Source organism: Schistocerca nitens, chromosome 1 (genome assembly GCF_023898315.1).
Source record: "Schistocerca nitens isolate TAMUIC-IGC-003100 chromosome 1, iqSchNite1.1, whole genome shotgun sequence".
Lineage (NCBI taxonomy): Eukaryota > Metazoa > Arthropoda > Insecta > Orthoptera > Acrididae > Schistocerca > Schistocerca nitens.
The window spans coordinates 790,792,578-790,815,131 of record NC_064614.1 but is presented as its reverse complement, the minus strand read 5'-3'; the positions used below and the strand labels follow the sequence as shown (position 1 = coordinate 790,815,131).

The 22,554-nt window shown below is 40.1% G+C and overlaps 1 protein-coding gene across 2 annotated transcripts in view; it reads left to right on the top strand.

The window, feature by feature from the left end:
- Positions 1 to 22,554, top strand: part of LOC126262237 (DDB1- and CUL4-associated factor 1) — a 220,578-nt gene that overhangs the window by 92,136 nt on the left and 105,888 nt on the right. For both annotated transcript variants that reach the window (XM_049958721.1, XM_049958712.1), the window contains exons 8-10: positions 7,635 to 7,751; positions 20,309 to 20,457; positions 20,713 to 20,880. In XM_049958721.1, coding sequence (XP_049814678.1) covers positions 7,635 to 7,751; positions 20,309 to 20,457; positions 20,713 to 20,880 — 434 coding nt within the window. The remainder of the gene's footprint in view (positions 1 to 7,634; positions 7,752 to 20,308; positions 20,458 to 20,712; positions 20,881 to 22,554) is intronic.

The window sequence follows — 22,554 nt, the reverse complement described above, 5'->3', positions numbered from 1 at the left end:
TTCTGTTTATTATGCATTTACGAATGGCAATGAGTACGTATCACTTTTTTGTGTGTAACTGATGGCTTTGATGCTGTATTGTTTTCTCATATGTTTCGGCGTGGTGAATACGCTGATTTCTGTGACTTATGGTCGTTCAACAATGCAATTTCTACGTGGGAAGACTTTTTGCTGCATTACATGTTGTAGCTGTTTAGTATTCATTTGTTTTGTGGCGTGTTTGTCTGTGTGAGACGCTCAAGTTTGAAATGTATTTGGCATTTGTGTTGTTTGGTGTGTATGTGTGTGTGTGTGTGTGTGTGTGTGTGTGTGGTTTCTTTTATTTTTTTTATGTGTAGTTTTGGTATGGGTGTTATTTGTGTAGTTCTTAAATTGTGACAAACAGGGTTTTATTGCACAGTGATGTGTATTCATTAGTTTTCTTCTATTATTAACCTTTGGTATAAGCTGCTACTAGTTTGAAAGATCTGTAAGTCAGTTTCAATGTTTGTTGGGTGGTGCTTGTGTGCTGTCAGGTGATCTGCGAATGTTGAGTATGAGCATTGCTTTTCAATGCTCTGAGATGTTCTGTATACTGGGTTCTGAAATTCCTGCATGTTTGGCGCACATATACAGATTGACAGCAGTTGCAAGTAAGGTGGTATATACCAGACTGGCTGTATTTGTCAGTGTTGGTGGTATTTCTTCCAAGTTTGCTTTGTATTGTGCTGTTGGTTCTGTATGCTATGTTGAGTCCTTGTTTCTATAGTATATTACCCACCCTGTGTGTGACTTTGCTGTTGTAAGTCATTATGTGTCATTTGTTGCTTACTGTGTGCTGATTTGTTGTTGTTGTGTTGTGTTTGTTTTTGTTTTTGGATTTCATGGTTGTGTGTTGCTTGTTTTTGTATTTTGTGGTTTATTTTATCTACTCTCTTTGCATCATATCCATTCTCCTGTGCAATTTGTTTTATTGTGCTCAGTTCTTGTGTATAATCGATGTTTGTTCATGGGTGTTTTGTCCAGTTTGTGTAGTAAGTATCTGAAGCTAGCCTCTTTGTGAGTTATGGAGTGATTGGATTGGTTGAGAATAATGGTGCTGGTGATCATAGATTTACTGTAGATTGTGAATTATGTTTGTAGTTTCTCTTGTGTATGATGAGATCTAAGAAATTAAGTTTTCTGTCTGTTTGTGTTTCAATGGTGAACTGTCTTTGTGGGTGGATTGAGTTTAAGTTGTCATGAAGTTCTTTTATGTGAGGCTATGGTTCATGTATTAAGCAAATTATATCAACTACATATCTGTAGCAATATCTTATTTTGTACTGTTAAGTATTACTATTTTGCCAAAAGATATGTTTTTCTATCTGATTGTGGAAAATGTCAGCTAGGAGGCCACTGGGGATCCCATGGGTAGTCCATCTTGTTGAGAGTAAAATTTGTTGTTGAATGTGAAGTTGTTTTGCTCTGTGATGAGCTTGAGTATGGCTGATATTTCTTGTGTGTTTGTTGTGGGTATGTATCCTTGTAATTGGAGGTTTCTTTCCATGATGATGTTGATGGTTTCATCTGTTGGGATGTGTGATAAACCACACAAACACCCCCCAGTCCCATCACCCCATCACCAATACAACAGACACCCCTTTCACAAAAGAGTGATTAATCTAACAGACATGAGATTATCTGAACAACAAAGCAGCCTACTCGAATAGGGTCCCAAACACAACATAAACACAATGGTGTCCCACAAGACAATAGAAATTATCATAACAGACACTGAACACATCATAAAGCAATAAGAAAAACTACACACACCTGAATTCAATGCCAATATACCAAGAGAAGTAGTAGCTGAGGAGGAAATAAGAAACATAATCAAACAAAACAAAACCACCATAAAAGAAAACAAGGACAGCTGAATGAAAAAACATAAGAAAACTACAGAACAAATTAACACAGGAAAATGCCATTATCACAAAATCTGACAAGGGTAATTCGATCGTAGTCATAAACAAACAGGAAGACATTGCCAAAACATTAGAATTCATCCAAAGCAACAACATCACAGAACTAAGAAGTGATACAAATAACACCCATACCAAAACTACCCATGAAAAAAATAAAAGGAAACACCCATTCTCCACTCTCTCTCTCTCTCTCTCTCTCTCTCTCTCTGTGTGTGTGTGTGTGTGTGTGTGTGTGTGTGTGTGTGTGTGTGCCCCAGTTCTAAAACAAACAAACACACACACACACACACACACACACACACACACACACACACACACACACCCCAAACACCACAAATGCCAAATACATTTCAAACTTGAGCGTCTCACACAGACAAACACGCCACAAAACAAATGAATACTAAACAGCTACAACAACACGTAATAGCAGCAAAAATTCTTCCCATGTCTGAAAATTCATAGAAATTGCATTGTTGAACGACCGTAAGTCACAGAAATCAGCGTATTCACCACGCCGAAACATATGAGAAAACAATACAGCATCAAAGCTGTCAGTTACACACAAAAAAGTGGTATGTACTCATTTCCATTCGTAAATGCATAATAAACAGAAAAATAAAAATTCTGTTTTGCTGTTTGAAGATGACAAGTCGTAAGTTGTGTAGCAGACTAGCTACCAATATAAATACCCAGTACCTTCATGTAAAACTTTAGACATGATGTAATAAACAAAATATAGTGCATCAGGTCGTTAATACATATCTCAACTGTGAACTGTAAACAAATTATCTATATTATTTCACGATTGTAAATATTTTGTACCAAGAGTTTCTCTAAATGTTAATATGTAACAAAAAAGAAAATGAAATAACCCACTGAAAATAGCACAAAAAGTGCTGAAACATGTCTGGGTAAAGCGAAACTATCCCATTGTAACTGATGATTGGCAGTGATATCATGTTCGAAAACAAAATATATTTATTTGCTGGAATTACCGTTATTTACTTATACTTGGTTGCAGTTTCATGAAGAGATTTGTGTAAAAATCCTTCTGTAGATTAGGGAGTGACATTTTATTGGGATTATTAATGCAAGAATGTAATTTTTCTGATTTTTTTAATAATTTGATATAATTATAAAGTGATTCAGTGATTCTGTGGGAAGGTAAATTGTGAATTATCTCCATTCCATTTCTTTTTCTAAAAGCTGTTTCTACAGATATTGTATTTGAAAATGAATTATAATTCTTTGTTCTGTTTAAAATGAGAGTAGAAGAATTGTGTGTGATTGGAAAGACAAGTGTGTAGTGTGTGGACTGATAGATAATGGGTATGTGTAGCCATTGCATGGATGTACTCTTTGTGAGTCAGTTTGTCTACACCATCACTCCATCCCATGCCTCCTAATTATGTCATTTTGTGTCTCCCTCAAGAGGGAGAAACAACTAGTAGTTTTTGAAGTTAGTGTCATTTGATATATCTGTATTAATAATGAGAAACTGTTTTTTGCTCCCTGGAAAACGAAATTTCTTTTCAGTGTCATCCAAGAAAACGTATTTTGAGTTTACATTTATTTCAAATCATCACTATAAAGTGGAACATCTAATCTGCTGAGCCATTGTTGTACTACAGTGAACCACAACATTTTCCTGTTTATGGACAATGGAAGGACATCCTTCATGTACACTCCCAGAATTTTGTGCAGGTGCAAATATAACAACAGTAAGAATAGAATTTCTCGAAAACTTAAATTGAGGATTGGAACTATAGGACACTTGAAAAATTTGTGTCTGCAAATATGTGCAGGGTGATTAACACAATTCGTTGTTTGTTTTGTTTTGTTATGTAACCCAAGGTCATATATGTTAGAGATTGATTTGTCTTAACTACAGCAGTGTTGCTATTGCTACCTTGTGTGCCAATACGTAAACTTTAAATAGTGGAAAATCTGTGGTGGAAAGGCACATTTAATTGTAGAATAAGTTTTCAAAGTCCTTCTTCAGAGGACCTCGGTGCCTGGAACGACAGTTACCATGATCAGGGTGACAAATAAAAATGGGAACATTTCCACAATCCAATAAAACTGGAAGTGATGAAGAAAAGAAATTGCATTCATAGGAATTGAAACCTTACAACTTTGCCATTTATGAAACACAATGGGTTTATCATTTTTTAAACATTACTTCCTTTAAATGGCGTCCTCCTGTATGAATACTTTCATGGAATCTGCTGTTGAGATTCCTCATTGACTGCTGCAACATCGTAGCTGGGATACTGTGAATTGCATCCCGAATTCTTTGTTTGAACTCATCCAGGGTTCTTTGTCAAGTTGTGTAGACTTTGCTCTTGAGGTAGCCCCACAAGAAAAAAATTACAAACGGATAAATCCGGCGACCTAGGGGGCCAGGTAATGTTACCGAATTGTGAGATCACACGGTTGCCAAACAATTCTTGCACATATGCCATTGATTGCCATACAGTGTGTGATATCGCTCCATCCTGTTGAAACCAGGCTTCGTGTTCATTTGGAAGTTGTTCAATGCAGGTGTAATGAAAGTTCGTAACTGTTGTATCGGCCGCCGCACAGCAGCCATCAACTCGGCCCGGCGTGCTACAACACGCGCAGCATACAGCAAGTACCGCTGTCGCCGCACACAATGTCAACAACTGGCGCAAGTGAACGCGACGTCGCGGCGTTAGCGGCAACGTACACACCACTATCGATACGGATTACCCTGGCGGCGCTGCCCTTGCCACCAGAGTGAGCAACCGTATAAGGGCACTATCTACCAACACTCTGATTGGCCGGACCTGCGGATTTATGCGAGCTCCCTGAGCCCGTTTAACCAGTTCAATCTTCGCCGATGACTGTGTTACTACCCAGCTGCTGGATTCATGATGACCGAACCGTACTGTGGCCTCCCTGGCTGGAAACTTACGATGCGTCGGTATCGACTGGTTGGCAGTGGTTTGGACTTGTATTCTCTACTAGTGACTCCGATTTCTCCTTGGCGCTACAGCCAGCGAAGTGTTGTGCAGTCGAACTTAAGTTTTGTTTTGAGTGACAGAAGGTCAAATAAATTTGGTTATCACGGAATATCTGTTGTGTTATAGTGCGGACATAACAGTAACGTCTCCACGTAACGATCGGCATTGACAGTTATTGTGTTTCCCTGTTCATTTGCAAAAAAATACAGTCTGATAATCTCATGTGATGAAATACCACACTATACTGTCACTTTAGTAGCATGTCAAGGGCGCTCATGAATGTCATTAGGATTTGTGTTTAGCCAGTAATGATAGTTCTGTTTTTTCTCATAACCTGTAGATGAAAATGTGCCTCATCTAACATCCACAACTTGTTTAGAAATTCATTGTCATTGTTTATTTTTGTTATCATTTGTTGACGGAACCCTAATCGTAACCAGTAATCGTTGTCCTACAATTGTTGCACCACCTGTAGTTTGTACGGATGAAATTTTAAATCAGTATGAAGAATTCTGTGAACACACTCCCGGGATATTCCAACCACTGCTGCTTACTTACGAATTGAACGCCGTGGGCTCCATAAGACAGAATCATGTACAACATCAGTGTTAGCTGCAGAATGCACACTTCTTGGTGTTGCCCTGTTGGCTTCTTCTTGAGGGCAGATCCAGTCTCATCAAAGTTACTAATCCAACATTTTATCACATATTTCGACAGAACGGCACCATGATGTCCTAAATTATAAAAATGTCGAAACTCCCTCTGTGCCGCTACCAAACTGTCACTGTTTTCATAAAACATTTTTATGGCTACCACAAGCTGTTGTCCGTTTCACTGATCCATGATTACTGAAATGGCGGCCTATTTACTTGCTGACTGTCATGAACCCACAGTGCTGCCACCTGCCAATGGCTGCCGCTACTCATTTCAAACATTCCCATTATTCTGTGTCTATAGCATAGTCTACTTTTAAATGTGCATGTCTGCTGCTAATTGCCTCCGCTATGTGTGAATAGCAATTTATCCTAATTCAGAATATTAATATGTAAATTTTTAACACATTCTTAAGTTTTAGCAAGATTCTGTTTAATCATATATATATATATATCTCCACCAGGCCTCAATCTCCGCTAATTTCAAGTTGCCGCCACTCATACCTCACCTGTCCTTCAACAACATCTTTGCCTCTGCACTTCTACCTCGACTGACATCTCTGCCCAAACTCTTTGTCTTTAAATATGTCTGCTTGTGTCTGTATATGTGTGGATGGATATGTGTGTGTGTGCGAGTGTATACCCGTCCTTTTTTCGACCCTAAGGTAAGTCTTTCCGCTCCCGGGATTGGAATGACTCCTTACCTTCTCCCCTAAAACCCACATCCTTTCGTCTTTCCCTCTCCTTCTCTCTTTCCTGATGAGGCAACAGTTTGTTGCGAAAGCTTGAATTTTGTGTGTATGTTTGTGTTCGTTTGTGTGTCTGTCGACCTGCCAGCACTTTAATTTGGTAAGTCACATCACAAAGATTATGTGACTTACCAAATGAAAGTCCTGGCAGGTCGACAGACACACAAACATACACACAAAACATACACACAAATATATATATATATATATCTAAAAACAAAGATGATGTGACTTACCAAACGAAAGCGCTGGCACGTCGATAGACACACAAACAAACACAAACACACACACAAAATTCAAGCTTTCGCAACAAACTGTTGCCTCATCAGGAAAGAGGGAAGGAGAGGGAAAGACGAAAGGATGTGGGTTTTAAGGGAGAGGGTAAGGAGTCATTCCAATCCCGGGAGCGGAAAGACTTACCTTAAGGGGAAAAAAGGACAGGTATACACTCGCACACACACACACACACATATCCATCCACACATTACAGACACAAGCAGACATATATGTCTGCTTGTGTCTGTAATGTGTGGATGGATATGTGTGTGTGTGTGCGAGTGTATACCTGTCCTTTTTTCCCCTTAAGGTAAGTCTTTCCGCTCCCGGGATTGGAATGACTCCTTACCCTCTCCCTTAAAACCCACATCCTTTCGTCTTTCCCTCTCCTTCCCTCTTTCCTGATGAGGCAACAGTTTGTTGCGAAAGCTTGAATTTTGTGTGTGTGTGTTTGTGTTTGTTTGTGTGTCTATCGACGTGCCAGCGCTTTCGTTTGGTAAGTCAATCATCTTTGTTTTTAGATATATTTTTCCCACGTGGAATGTTTCCCTCTATTAATATATATATATGGGACATTGCTCCAGGAAAAAGTGAACTAAAAGTGTTTAATTATTTAGTAAACACAGTTGTGGTTGTGTATAAGTTGTTACTTTGCATTTGTAGATGATGAGTTTCGATCTTGTGCAGAGATCATCATCAGATCTATTTTCCTTGGCGGTAGAAGGAATCCCTGTCATGAAACAGGCTCATCCGTACTGGCATTGATAACACAGCCACAGTGTTCTCAACATAAGTGTGGATGGGCCTGCTCCACATAAGGAATTCCTAGTATCACCAAGGAATGTAGATCTGATGATGATATCTGCAATAAGATCCAAACCCGTCATCTACAAATAAAAAGCAATAACTTACACGTGACTGCAACTGTGTTTGCTGAATAATTATAATACTCTTTTAATGCTGATAGCGACATTGTGATTGCTCTACTCCGTCGTGACCAGTTATTTTTTTTTTGTTTTCCAGATTCTTCTGAATTATCGCATAAACAGTTAGTCAACAATCAGGAGTGTGGTGAAAACAGTGTCATGTCTCCACCTCTAACTACACCTGCTAGGTCAGCAAGTACAACAAACACTCCAGGTACAGAATCTTTAGAATAAATAGTGTTTAAAATGCAGGCATGTATTGCATAAAATAAGTATCATCTTCATTTACAAGTTGAAACATATAGTGAAGCTGTTTTCATTCTAGTCTCTGTTTAGTGCAGTTAGGGCAAACAGCAGTCTCTCTCTTTGCTCTGATTTGGAGATATTCTCTAAATGAGAGTGCTGGATGGACTGAGCCACAGAAATATACAGCTGCAGGGGGTGTTTAATAACTAAATGCAGGTTTTGTTGTGGGATATTGTGGAATATTCCCGTGTGAGCCTCTATAGTTTCATGAAGTTCCGATAGGTAGTGGCGCTATACATAGCCTTCAAAATGGCATCTGTAACGGAGGTGTGTTCCAAGCAGAGAGCTATCGCTGAGTTTCTTTTGGCGGAAAATCAGAGCATCACAGATATTCGTAGGCACTTGCAGAATGTCTGTGGAGACTTGGCAGTGGACAGAAGCACGGTGAATCATTGGGTGAGGCATCTTGTCGTCATTGCGATGAGGTCACGTATACCTATCCGATCTTCTGCGTGCCGGCCACCTGCAGACAGCTGTGACTCCCACGATATTGGAACATACGGACACGGACACTGCCATTCGCAGTGATTGATAGATCACAAATAAATATCTTGCTGCTCAACTGGGCGTCTCTGTTGGTAATACTGACACACTCGTCCAACAGTTGGAGTACTGCTGGGTTCCTCACTGCCTAATGGAAGACCATAATAAAGAACAATGAAAGACCATCTGTGCAAAATTGCTTGCACATTAAGAGGCTACTCGTGACAATTTTTTGTCTAATATTGTCAAAGGCAATGAAACATCGGTTCATCAGTTCAAACCAGAAACAAAATGGCAGTCCACAGAGTGGCGCCCTCAGAAGAAAAATTTCAAAGCCACATCCTAGCCAATAAAGTCATGCCGCTGGTCTTCTGGGATTCTGAAGGGATTATTCTGTTTGATGTCTTCCCTCATGGTGTAATGATCACCTCTGAAGTTTATTGTGCTATTTTCAGGAAATTAAAGAAATGACTTCAGGATGTTTGTTCATTGGTACAAAAATGCAAACAAATTTCTCCTTCTCCATGACAATGCAAGGCCTCATACACTCTGCGCATCCAAGAGTAGCTCACAGATCTTTGTTGGACTGTTCTTCTTCGTCCACCCTACAGCCTGCATCTTGCATGTTCCAACTTCCATCTGTTTGGCCCAATGGAGGATGCGCTCTACGGGAAGCAATACGTGGATGACGGGGAGGTTATTGGTGCAGCACGACGTTGACTGCAATCTCGGACAGTAGACTGGTACCTCCCAGTAAGGTGACTTATAAGGCCACCACATTGACTGGAGACTACCTTGAATTGTTTACTGAATGCCCCTTTTGAAAGTAACAATTGTGCAATATCCAGTACACTATTTTCTTTTGTGATGTCCAGAAGACTAGTTAACAGTAGTCAGCTGGATGATATGTTTCTTGACTTTTAGATCTCTTGATTCCATTCTGTGCAATCTTTCGATAAGTATGACATACATTTATGGAGTATCTAATGAGATAATCATATGAATTGAAAGTCTTTTACAAAAATCTGAAAAAAAATCAATTTAATACAAATATCTTCACTAGTAATAGTAACAAATGTGCATACATAAATGAATTTTGCGATGTTTGACAAATTAGGAAAATGAACGAAACATTATCAAAACCCTGACAGTATGGTCAGGAGCTGCAATGGGTATTATGCAAATAGTAACTGAAAAATTGCAAGACTCATCTAGAAACTTAATTTAGAACTACAGTGAAAATTTGACAGGGGTTTAAGGGAAGAGTGGTGGAACTATAAACTACTTGTTGGTGGATAGTACTTGTACTAGAGTTTCCTTCTGATAAGCTACATCAAGGATATTATTTGTTTTGCTCATTGCAGAGTTGAAATGGTTCTTTGTAACTAGATGTTGCTTGACATATAACAGATGAGATACATACAAAGACCACAACTCATTCTGACTTTACTGTTGATCTATAGAGGCTACCAAGCAGCCTACACTCTGATTTCACCACCTGAAAACTGTGTACTGTGAAGCACGTGTGCTTGTCTCGAGTTAAATCTGTTGGATCTTTATCAGACTTCTATTGATATTAACAATAATACAAAATCTAACAAACAAATACCTCTCTTTCCTAGTGTTCGTCCCATCATATGAGGTTCAACTCTTTGCCTGAAAACCACACTTAGGCTATGTGGTGTATCAGGGTGGCAGTTGTTCATCTGCCGTACAGATTTGATCCAGTTCTGGCCCACCTCACTGCCTCTAGAACTTCACACCTGCTGACTGTCATGTCCCCAAAACAAATTATGGCATCAGATAATCTTATAGTTTTGAATCCAACAAACATTGCTTTCAGCAGGCATTCCCATATCAAATGTTTGGAAAATTCATTCACATTTTGCATCTTCTCGTGTAAGCACTGTCATTTAGATCCCTTATTTCAGATTAATTGCTTCCAGCATTGCAACTGGTTGGGAGTGATGGTGAACATAAACTTCACCAGTTGCAAGTGCTTTCCTGTATCGACATCATGAATCTACACGATTGTCACATAGTCCGAGCTGTGGATTGTCATCTGTAGAAGCATTATGGAAGAAGATAGCCTAAACTACTATCCTCATGGCTTCTGTATCACATTTATTCCTTTTTATGGCTGAACCATAATATAACTGCTGCTTCCTCACCTCTTCCTGAGTGAGACTGCCATCACTGAACTTTTACCCTTCATATTCTTTATAAGTTTATGTAAATGACTTTCCAGTCTCTTTTGCACATGTGCAATGTTCTCTGGCTTTTAAATTTTTAGTGCATTTTTATAAGATATATTTTTGAACACATTTGGAAACCATTTCAAGTCTCCTCCTCCAAGGTCCTTTACATAACGTATAACATAATTCTGTAAATTTCCTTTACTTTACGTCTATGGTACTGCCATAGAACAGTAGTGCTGCTGACAAGATGACTCTGTTATTTATATATATTTGGCGATGCTGGTGCTGATTTTGCATTTAACATTTGACAATACCGTTATGGCTGCAGTACATTAGGACACGTTTGTGTAAAACAGAACAGAAGATGGTCATTATAGACTGAAACGGTAATCTGATGACAAAAACAATTTGTGACCATAGACGTAAAGTAAAGGAAATTTGTTCTATATGCGGGTCATGTTTTATTCGCAACCATGTCACAGCTTGTGTAACATAATTCTCTTTTGACCGTCAAAAGTTTCTGAGAACTCATTCTGGTTCCATTCTACCACTGTACCCAGAAAAATTCAGAATACCAATGCTTCCTTTGCAACCACGGAAGAATCTTGCCAAACATTCAATGCCCCTCACCTTTACATTTTCTAGGGATTTTTCTGTGACAGTGCCATTCGATGATAGGTCTCCACATTTGTGCCATGTCCCATCAAAGGCTGCAGCTATATCAGTGTCACCTTCACTATTAGGAGGAGGATAGATAGCTACTCGTTATAAAGATGACACATTGATTTGCAGACAGACACAATGAAAAGACTGTTACATACAGGCTTTTGGCCAAAGCCTTCTTCAGAAAAGAGAAATGCATGCACATTCACACGAGCAAGCACACCGCACACACATGTGACCGTTACCTCTGTCCGTTCCAGCCAAACAACAACAGAAACATGTTGAGAGGGAGCAACAGTCCAGTGTTTGGGGGAAGGGAGAGGGATGGTAGGGTACGGGTACGGGAAGAGGAATTGGTGTGACCTGGTGGAGCATGCCATGACTGGAGGTGGCGGGACAGGGCTGACATGTTCAGTGTCAGGAGGCTGTGAGGGAGGAGGAGGAGGGGGGATGGAAAGGAGAGGAGCAGAGAAGAGCAAAAGGCCAGTTGCGCTGGCAGAGAGCAGTGCACAGTGAGTGGAAAGTGTGAGGATGCTCGGTTACCGTAGATTGAGGACGGGGTGATTTCAGGAGCGGAGAATGTGTTTTGAGAATAACTTCCATCTGCACAGTTCAGAAAAGCTGTTGGGGGAAGGGAGGATCCAGGTGGCCTAGGTTGTGAAGCAGCCTTTGAAATCAAGCACGTTTTGTTCAGGTGTGTGTTGAGTCACAGGGCTGTCTACTTTGCTCTTGCCCGTAGTTTGGCAGTGGCAGTTGATGCTGTTGGTCAGATGTTTGGTAACCATGCCAATTTAAAAAGCTGAAGAATGATTGCACAGAGGTAGTGGCTGGACGTCTGATGGGGTGGCATGACCCCATGACAGGACTTGAATAAAGAGTGCTTTGTGGGCAGATTGGGCAGGTCTTGAACATGGGTCTTCCACAGGGATATGATTCCTGTGCCAAGGGATTGGGAGTGGCACAGGGATGGACTAGGATGTTGTGGAGGTTGGGTGGGTGATGGAACATCACTTTAGGAGGGGAGGAAGGATCTTGGGTAGATGACCCACATTTCATGGCACGATGATAGATAATCAAAGCCCTGACGAAGAATGTGGTTCAGTTGTTCCTGTCCGAGATGGTACTGAGTGATGATGAGCCTATGGCATGGGAAATGTGTTAATGGATTGGATCTGGGAGGTAGTGTCTGTCTGTAGAGGCCTTTGTGAGACCTTCAGCGTACTGGGCAAGGGAGCCATCCCGAGATGGCCAGGTTGTGTAGGAGGGATTTTTTGTGTGGAAGGGAGGAAAGCTGTTGAAATGCAGGTACTGTTGGTGGTTGGTGTGTTTAGTGTGGGCTGAAGTGTGGATGGAGCCATCGAGAGGAGGAGTCAATGCCCAGGCACATTGTGTTGAGGATGAGCAAATGAAGCGGATGAGAGAAAAGGTGTTGAGATTGTGAGGGAATGAGGACAGGATGTCTGGCCATGAGTCCAGATCATGAAGATACTATCAGTGAACGTGAACCAGACCAGGAGTTTGGGATTTTTGGAGGCTTGGAGGGTTTCCTCTTTTCTTTGTACACCTTCCCTTCAAAGGAGAAAAAGTTGTGTGTTAGGATGTATTTAGCAAGGTGGGTGGTGAATGAGGTAGTGGGTTTGCAGTCTGAAGGATGTTGGAAGAGTTATTGTTCAATGGCAGCAAGACTAAGGGCATGAGGGATATTGATGTACGAAAAAGTGTCATCAGCAGTGATGAATAAGGACCCAGGATATAAAGGAGTGGAGTTGGTGGAGAGTCATTGAAGGAATGGCTGATGTGAGAGGCTAGATTCAGGCAATTCGTTGTGGAGGTTTTTATCAATGAGGGCGGAAAGTCTTTCAGTGGAAGCACAGTAACCAGCTACAATGAGGCATCCAGGATTGTAGTGTTTGTGGAGTTTGGCGAGCTTGTAGGATGTGGGAGTGCAGGATATCACAGGTGTGAGGAGGAAATGGATTCAGGGAAGAGGTTCTGGGAAGTTCCTAGGGCTTGAAGGAGGGATTGGAGGTTACGTTGGACTTCTGGGGTGGGATCACTGTGGCAGAGTTTATAGGTTGAGGTATCAGATAACTGGTAGAGGCCTTTGCCAGGTAGTCAGTGCTATTCATAACAACAGTGATAGAACCTTTGTCTACCGATAGGATGATAAGGTCAGGATTTGTGTTGAGGTTCTGTGTGGCTGTCACCTTCATTGCACACCACAGTATCTTCCACTGTTTTCATCACAGACACAGCACTCACTTCACTGAGGCTGTCAAGAAGGAACTGCGTGTAGTTCACAAATCTTGGAGGTAGTGGCAAATCCACAATAGCAGCTCTTCTTCCTTTCCCAATACACCTTATTCTACACTCTATTATATTATAAACTCTTCTTTGGTCAATCCAGGAGAGTATCCAGTTTTAGTTACTCCATAGAAGTCACAAAACATTTGAAGCTTACTGGCCACACCTTTACTGCCTTCAGGGTGTACCATTTCAATACCACATTTTCAGCAGAATGTACACAGAACAAAGTCCTTTTGAAGCCTACACAAAGCACTCAGTTCAGAAATTATGGAACCACATTCAGTTAAATGTTTTGATTGGAACTCTTAGTAGTGTCACTCTGGGTCTCTACGTATTTGAGCTTCTGTCTTGGGGCACTTCATAGAGTTGGTCTGGCATCCAGTCGGTTTGTAGATCTACTTACACAGTCTGATTTCTGTAAAATGTGCACTTTCCAGTACCAAAATACTTATCTGGAGGTAAAATAACTCCCAAGAATGACAAAATAGCAACAACTCAACAGTTTATAAGCATAACAACTTTTGAAGACCAAAGATATACAAAGGAAAAACATGAGACCATTGTAAAGAATATCTCATAATGGAGCTGCCAACTCAAGAAACAGTAGTGTAATATATCTTTCCCAAAAAAGGATCGAAGGATCTAATTACAACATGTACTTGTGTAAGAAGCAGAAACATGGGTGTGGGCACACACAGAGAGGTCTTTTAAGTTATTTTTGAAACAACTTTCCAATGTCCAATTCCTTTTACTACTGTTTTGTCCAAAAAAAAAAAAAAACTCAAAACATCGATTTAAGACGAAAAATTTTAAAAAATTACAAAAAATTTGAGTGGATTCACAAGCAAATGGCCGAAAGAATTTTTGCCTGGTTGTCAATGAATGGATGGAATGACGGGTAGTAATGAGTAATTTGTGGAAAAGACAGATACAGATTTTGATACTCAGTCCTAATTCTCTCTCTCTCTCTCTCTCTCTCTAGTTTTCTCTCTTTTCCTCTCACATTTCTTAATAAATCAATTGTTGCATTTATTAGAAAGTGGCATTTATTAGAAAGTGTTTTACGTAAATGTATTTCCTTGCACGAAAATCTTTGGTTTTGACACTTCTGCGACTTCTTGTACTTGCAGTCATGAATTTTTTATCTTGCAAAGTACTCAGAATGTTAGTCTCTCCACACTGACATATATTAACCATCTCAGCTACAGGCATTTAAAACTCAATCACTTTTTCTGAAGCAACCTGTAACATGATATGTTTCTTGCAAGATTTGGGTAGATTTCCATAGAAGTTCATAAGTCTCTTTCAGAACTCAACATAGCAGTTTACTTTTTACCAATTTGTCCTGCTGCTGTGAGATACGTAGCACTATGCAGTCTGACTATTAACATGTAACCTCCATCGTTTGAACTGCAATTAATTCTATTTCACATTCCTCCAGTTTTCTTACCTTTAATGTATTGATTATGATTTGAAGGATTCTAAGGCTCAACCAACAACTGTGGTCGTGTGGGAGGTTGTCTCAAGACATGGCAGGTGGTGAAAGACTTCCCAGGGGGCCGCATATAAGGTATTCCCGGTTAGTCTGACAAACAGATTCCAGGTGCTGTCTGTGGCTGACACTGTTGCTCATCCAGATGCACTCTCCTGCCCTGTTTCAGAGAAAACCTCTCAGCCTGCAAGATCTAGGCAATCACAGAGTAGGTAGTTGGGAGCTCCAACATTAGGCACATTATGCCTCATTAGGGACTTGGCTTCCAAGATAGGGAAGGAAGCGAATGTGCACTTCCTGTGCGTACCGGGTGGAGTAATTTCTGACGTGGAACAGGTCCAACCAGACGCCATGAAGAGCACAGGGTGTAGACAACTATAGGTGATGGCTCTCGTCGATACCAATGACGTGTGTCACTTTGGATCGGAAGAGATTCCCTCTGATTTCAAGTGGCTAGCAGAAGGGATAAAGGCCGCTAGTCTTGCTTACGAGATGAAAGCAGAGCTCACTATTTGCAGCATAGTCGAGAGGACCGATTGTGGATCTCTGGTAAAGAGCCGAGAGGATGGTCCGAATCAGAGGCTCAGACCGTGTAGGCTGCAAGACTCCTTGACTTGCACCGTAGGATGGTTGGGTTTTGAGTTCCGCTGAAGAGGTCAGGCATCCACTTCGTGCAGGAGGTGGCTACACAAGGAGCAGAGGCTGTGTGGCGTATACTGGGTGTTTTTTTTTTTAGGTCAGAGTGTCTCAGAAAACAAGAAAAGGGCTTCAATCTCAAAGGGTGCAGGCTGAACACAGGAAGACTGGAGATACAGGAACCATTGGTATAGCAGTTGTAAAATGTTGTAGCTGTGTTGGGAAAGTAGATGAGCTTCAAGCACTAATAGAAAGCACTGATGCTCAAATTGTTACAGGCACTGAAAGCTGGCTAAAGCCGGAGATAAGTTCAGCTGAAATTTTTGCGAAGAACCTAACGGTGTTCCGATAGTATAGGCTAAACACAGTAGTATGTTTGTCGCTGTTAGAAGTAGTTTATAGTGTTGCAAAATTGAAGTAGATACACTGAAGTGCCAAAGAAACTGGTATAAGCACATGTATTCAAACACAGAGAAATGCAAACAGGCAGGATACGGTGTGCTGTTAGCAGCACCTGTGTAAGACAACAGGTGTCTGGCACAGTTGTTAGATCGGTTGCTGCTGATACAATGGCAGGTTATCAAGATTTAAGTGAGTCTGGAACGTGACGTTATAGTCAGTGCACAAGTGATGGGACACAGCACCTCCGAGGTTGCGATGAATGGGGATTTTGCCGTATGACCATTTCACGACTGTCCCGTGAATATCCGGAATCCAGTAAAATATCAAATCTCTGACATCCTGCAAGAACGGAACTGACAACGACTGAAGGGAATTACTCAACATGACAGGAGTGCAACGCCTTTGCAAATTGCTACAGATTTCAATGCTGGGCCATCAACAAGTGTCCGCATGCAAACCATTCAACGAAACATCATCGGTATGGACTTTCGGAGCCGAAGACCCACTCATGTACCTTTGACGACTGCACGTCACAAGGCTTTACGCCTCGCCTGGGCCCATCAACTCTTGACATCTGACTGTTGACGGCTGGAAACATGTTGCCTGGTCGGACGAGTCTCGTTTCAAGTTGTATCAAATGGATCGAAATGTATGCATATGGAGACAGCCTCATGAATCCATGGCCCCTGTATGTCAGCAGGAGACAGCTCAAGCTGGTGGAAGCTTTGTCATGGTATGGGGCATGTGCAGTTGGAATGATATGGGACCCATGATAGGTCTAAATACGACTCTGTCAGGTGACACATACATAAGCATCCTGTCTGATCACCTTCATCCATTCATGTCCACAGGTCATTCCTAAGGAATTGTCCAGCAGGACAGTGTGACACCCCACACATCCAGAAGTTCTACAGAGTGGCTCCAGGAAGACTCTTCTGAGTTGAAACACTTCCACTGGCCACCAATCTCCCCAGACAGGAACATTATTGAGCATATCTGGGATGCCCTGCATGCTGTTCAGAAAAATCTCCACCCCCTCATACTCTTTATGGACAGCCCCACAGGATTCATGATGTCAATTCCCTCCACCCCTACTTCAGACATTGGTCGGGTACATGCCCTGTCGTGTCGCAGCACTTCTGCATGCTCGTGAGGACCCTACACGATATTAGGCAGGTGTACCAGTTTCTTTGGCTCTTTAGTGTGGTTCCTGTGAGTTAGTATGGGCAGAGGTCATTCTTGACAATCACACTTGAATAATAATTGTATCCTTTTACTGACCTCTCAATTCAGATGATACAATTGCTGAAAGATTCAAAGAAAACTAGAGTTTAATTTCAAACTGTACCTAACTCATACGATTACAGTTGATGATGACTTTAATTTACTCTTGATATATTGGAAAAAATATGTGTTTAAATCCAGAGGTGTGCATAAAACATCATCCAAAATTGTGCGAAATGCAATGTCTGAAAATTATTTTGAGCAGTCAGCTCATAAACCCACACTAATAGTAAATGGCTGTCTCCACCCCTTCCAGATTAACAGTGTAAGTGTAGACCAGATGGGGCTTGAATTCAAAGAAACAGTATTGGCAATAATTGAGATATTTATACCAAATGAATTAACAAACAATGGAGCTGATCCTCCTTGGCACACAAAATGGGTCAGAACACTGTTGCAGAAACAACGAAAAAAACATGCCAAATTTAAACAGACACAAAATCTCCAAGATTGGTGATCTTTTACAGAGGCTTGAAATTTAGCGTGGACTTCAACGTGAGATGCTTATAATAGTTTCCACAACGAAACTTTGTCTCAAAACCTGGCAGAAAATCCAAGGAGATTCTGGTCCTATGTGAAGTATGCTAGTGGCAAGACACAATCAATGCCTTCTCTGAGTGATAGCAATGGAGATACTATTAAAGACAGTGCTGACAAAGCAGAGTTACTAAACACTTCTTTCCGAAATGCCTTCAAAAAAGAAGACGAAGTAAATATCCCACAATTCGAATCAAGAACAGCTGCCAACATGAGTAGTGTAGAAGTAGATATCCTTGGAGAAGTGAAGCAACTTAAATCGTTTAATAAAAGCAAGTCTTCCAGTCCAGACTGTATACCAAGTAGGTTCCTTTCAGAGTATGCTGATGCAATAGCTCCATACTTAACAATCATATACAACCATTCAGAAAAGCTTGACGAAAGATCTGTACCCAAAGACTGGAAAGTTGCACAGGTCACATTAACATTCAAGAAGGGAGTAGGAGTAATCCACTAAATTACAGGCCCATATCATTAAAGTCAATATGCAACAGGATTTTGGAACTTAAATTGTATTCAAACACTATGCATTATCTCAAAGAGGACAGTTTATTGATCCAGTCAACACAGATTTAGAAAACATAGCTCTTGTGAAACACAACTTTACTTACACGAAGTGTTGAGTGCTATTGACAAGGGGTTTCAAATTGATTCCATATTTCTAGTTTTCCAGAAGGCATTTGGCACAGTAGTACACAAGCGACTTGTCGTGAAATGGCGTGCTTATGGAATATCACCTCAGTTATGTGATTGGATTCATAATATCCTGTCATAGAGGTCACAGTTCATAGTAACTGACAGAAAGTCATTGAGTGAAACAGAAGTTGTTTCTGGCATTTCCCAAGGTAATGCTATAGGCCCTTTGCTGTTCCTTATCTCTATAAACGATTTAGGAGACAATCCGAGCAGCCGTCGTAGGTTGTTTGCAGATTTGCTGTCCTTTATTGTTTAGTAAAGTCATCAGACGATCAAAAGAAATTGCAAAATGATTTAGAAAGGATATCTATATGGTGCAAAAATTGCCAGTTGACCCTAAATAACGAAAAGTGTGAGGTCATCCACATGAGTGCTAAAAGGAATCCGTTAAACTTCGATTACACGATAAATCAGTCAAATCAAAAGCCTGTAAATTCAACTAAATACCTATGAATTCCAATAAAAACAACTTCAATTGGAAGAAACACATAGGAAATGTTTTGGGGAAGGTCAATCAAAGACTGCATTTTATTGGCAGGACATTTAGAAAATGTAATAGATCTAATAAAGAGACCGCCTACATTATGCTTGTCTGTCCTCTTTTAGAATACTGCTGTGTGGTGTGGGATCCTTAACAGATAGGATTGACAGAGTACATCGAGAAAGTTCATAGAAGATCAGCACATTTTGTATTATCGCGAAATAACAGGGAGAATGCCACTGAAATGATACAGGATTTGGGGTGGACGTCATTAAAACAAAGGCATTTTTTGTTGCGGTGGAATCTTCTCATGAAACTTCAATCACCGACTGTCTCCTTCGAATGCAAAAATATTTTGTTGATGCTGACTTGCATAGGGAGAAATGATCATCGTAATAAAATAAGGGAAATGAGAGCTCGCACAGAAAGATATAGGTGTTTTTTCAGCAAGCTGTATGAGATTGGAATCGTAGAGAATTATTGTGAAGGTGGTTCGCTCAGATTTATACCCGTAATAGAGTATACCTTGTGTTTTACTATGCAGTTTGTTCTCTGCATTTTGACTGCCAAGCAGCATTTGTTGTGAATGAAAGAGAAATAGAATGGTTACTCAAGTTTTTATAAGTTTTTGTCTAAAACCAGTGGCTCACACGTATAATTGTGAGTTTTCTAAGCATTCATATTGTTGTGAGCTATGGTGCGCACTGTCTGACATAGTGGTTAGTTTCACTAGTTAGCGTGCCATGGGTTGCCAGTTTAAACCCTACCATTGGCAATTATTTGTATTCATCGTTTATGTAATGTTCTCGAAATATCTTTTGTTTGTACTGTTCTTATATTCTGAAATATTTAGTGTTCATATAAAAATTCTAGCATGCTTGAATATTTGATGTTCATTTAAATAGCGGCATTCTCCATCCAGAAGATCATTTCTGTTCTGGTTGTACATTGGTGTCAGTAAGAAATGTATTTTCAGTTCTACGTGTTGCACTTCATTGACAACCCTACCTTTGGGTTAGGACTTTATTATGTTTTCAGTGTGACAATATCCATAAGTAATACTTAATTTATCAGAGGAAGTCAAGGGCATACCACCTCCAATAGGACCATGATCAGTAAAGCACTGTGGTGTCCAAACAAACCTTTGGGTTTGAGGACAGCTTTACTTTTCTTACATAATTTATAAATTCACTATATGAACATGAAAAAAACTGTAACAACAAAATAAATGCTGTTGTGGTTTTAATATTTGCATATAAGTTTTCTTATAATATTCATTGTTTTAGCCAATACATCAGCCAGTGAACACAGTAATTCATCATGGGCTGAAATGGAAAGCTATGTCATTGGTAATATGCAGATGTACCCACCAACATTATCCACAAGACAAATTTTAATCCTGCGATATCTAACCCCTATGGGTGAATATCAAGAGGTGAGTCAATTAAAAATGTTTTTTCTCTCCTTTTATATGCTGGTTTCAACTCTGAATCACATGTGGATTGCAGATAGCAATCTCTCAGCTAAGATGGGACAGAGATGTTATTTTAATTGACCTTTATGGTTGCATCAAGTAACTAGTTATTCTTGCATTACCACAATGTATTGCGTAACGCAACAGTTTAGCTCACACTTTCTGCATCCACCACTGGACTATTTGTGCTACTTTCTATTTTCTTTTACTTTACAGTTCCTTGGTCATGTTTTTGAACACAATGCGCTGGAGTTAGTACTCAAGTACACAAATGTGAGAGAGACTAAGGATTCGAGATTGGCATTTGAAGCACTAAAATACCTTGCAGCTTTGCTGTGCCATAAAAAGTTTTCTATCGAATTCATTAACATGAGAGGCTTGCAGGTAAGTACTTATATAATCATTTGTGCAATGTATTTATGCAGTTAATGCTTTACATAGATTTGTAATTTTTAAAATTAGTAAAAATAGCTAAACGATTTTTAACTTTTACTGCCTGTAATTATTAATGAAGGTTAAATTGTCTCCCAATAATCTGCATGAAATTCATAGTAGTTGGTTGTCGCTTAATCAGCATTTCAGTATTACCATAATTTTCTCTCTTTATGATATGGAGATACTGATTTACCAATGACATTTCTTCAAATGAAATAGGGATGTAACTCTGGTTCAAAAGCATTGCCTCAGCTTGTTACTCTGACGTTATCACTTTTCAGTACTTCAGTAATACATTATTTTAATTGTTGTAAAGTACAAAGTGCTTAAGTATCCAGAAACCTTTTGAAAGCATATATAAGCAGAAGACAAGCACTTGTGTGTGCATGTGATACTGAATTGAGTAAGGTGAAGAGTAAGTTAGCCCTGTAGATACAGACAGATTGGAACCTGGCCATTAGAAGTTTGAAATTGGCACGACACTCTTGCAACCATAACATTACCTTATACCTATGGTTCCCAACCTTTCTGAGGTTATTGCCCCAAAATGCAGTCAGAAATTGGCTGATGTTCTCTCCCTACAGTGTCATCATCATTAGTACCTTACTGGACTATCATTTTTAAAATGACGAAAAATAAACAATTATTGGAAGACTTCAGACTGCCGTTGCTTTGTGTCTGACAACCGCCACTAATAGTAATAATAATACTGCACTACATAAAAAAAGGGAAAGGCAACGACTCACCTGTAATGGATTGATGTGTGGAGCAGAGTAACACATAACAGAAAACAGCATTCACACTAGCTACCGAGCACTAGATCTTCATTTTAGCAGTGGTACACCCATTCACACTCATAATTACACAGACACCCAAATGCCCACTCCTGTGGCCACTGCAAGGCTAATAAATGCTTTCAATAATCAAATATCAATAATTAGTCTTGCTGTGGCCACAGGAGTGTGCATTATCGTAAGCTTGTGTGAATTCTGTCTTCCATTATGTGTTACTGTACTGCATGCATCGACCTGCTGTAGGTGGGTGGTTGCCTTTCCCTTATCTTACATAATGCTCCAGCCAGTAATTTCCATTATTGTAACAATAATACACTGAATGTCTGCAGTAGGATTGTAGCCATTATGTAGTAACTATTGTTTTAGGAACTACCTACAATTTGAAGGAGACATTTGTATGAGATATTTAAACATAGGTTATATAATGTCTCAGTTTTGCTATCATGGATGGCTTGTATAAAGTACAAAGTATGTGTGTAGTGGTTGGTCTATGTGAGGACGATTTCACATGTTGTAACCTCCACCACACAGTGTCAAGCGTTACGTTAGTATTTGAAATAATTGTGATTATTGGTACTTTATGTAATCAGTATTAAAGCTTTATAAAATATTGATAATAGTAATGACCTTTTAAGAATTCAGTATCATGACCAAAACATAGTAGAACACATTTTGTACCCCTCAGAGGGTAATAGCTCCCAGGCTGGGAACAACTACCTTTTGTGGTGCTGGACTGGGCATCAGTGACGCAGGCTGTGGTGCACTAGATAGGGGATGAGCAGCAGCAGCCACACAACAGCCACCACTTTACAGTGGCTGTGGAATGCTC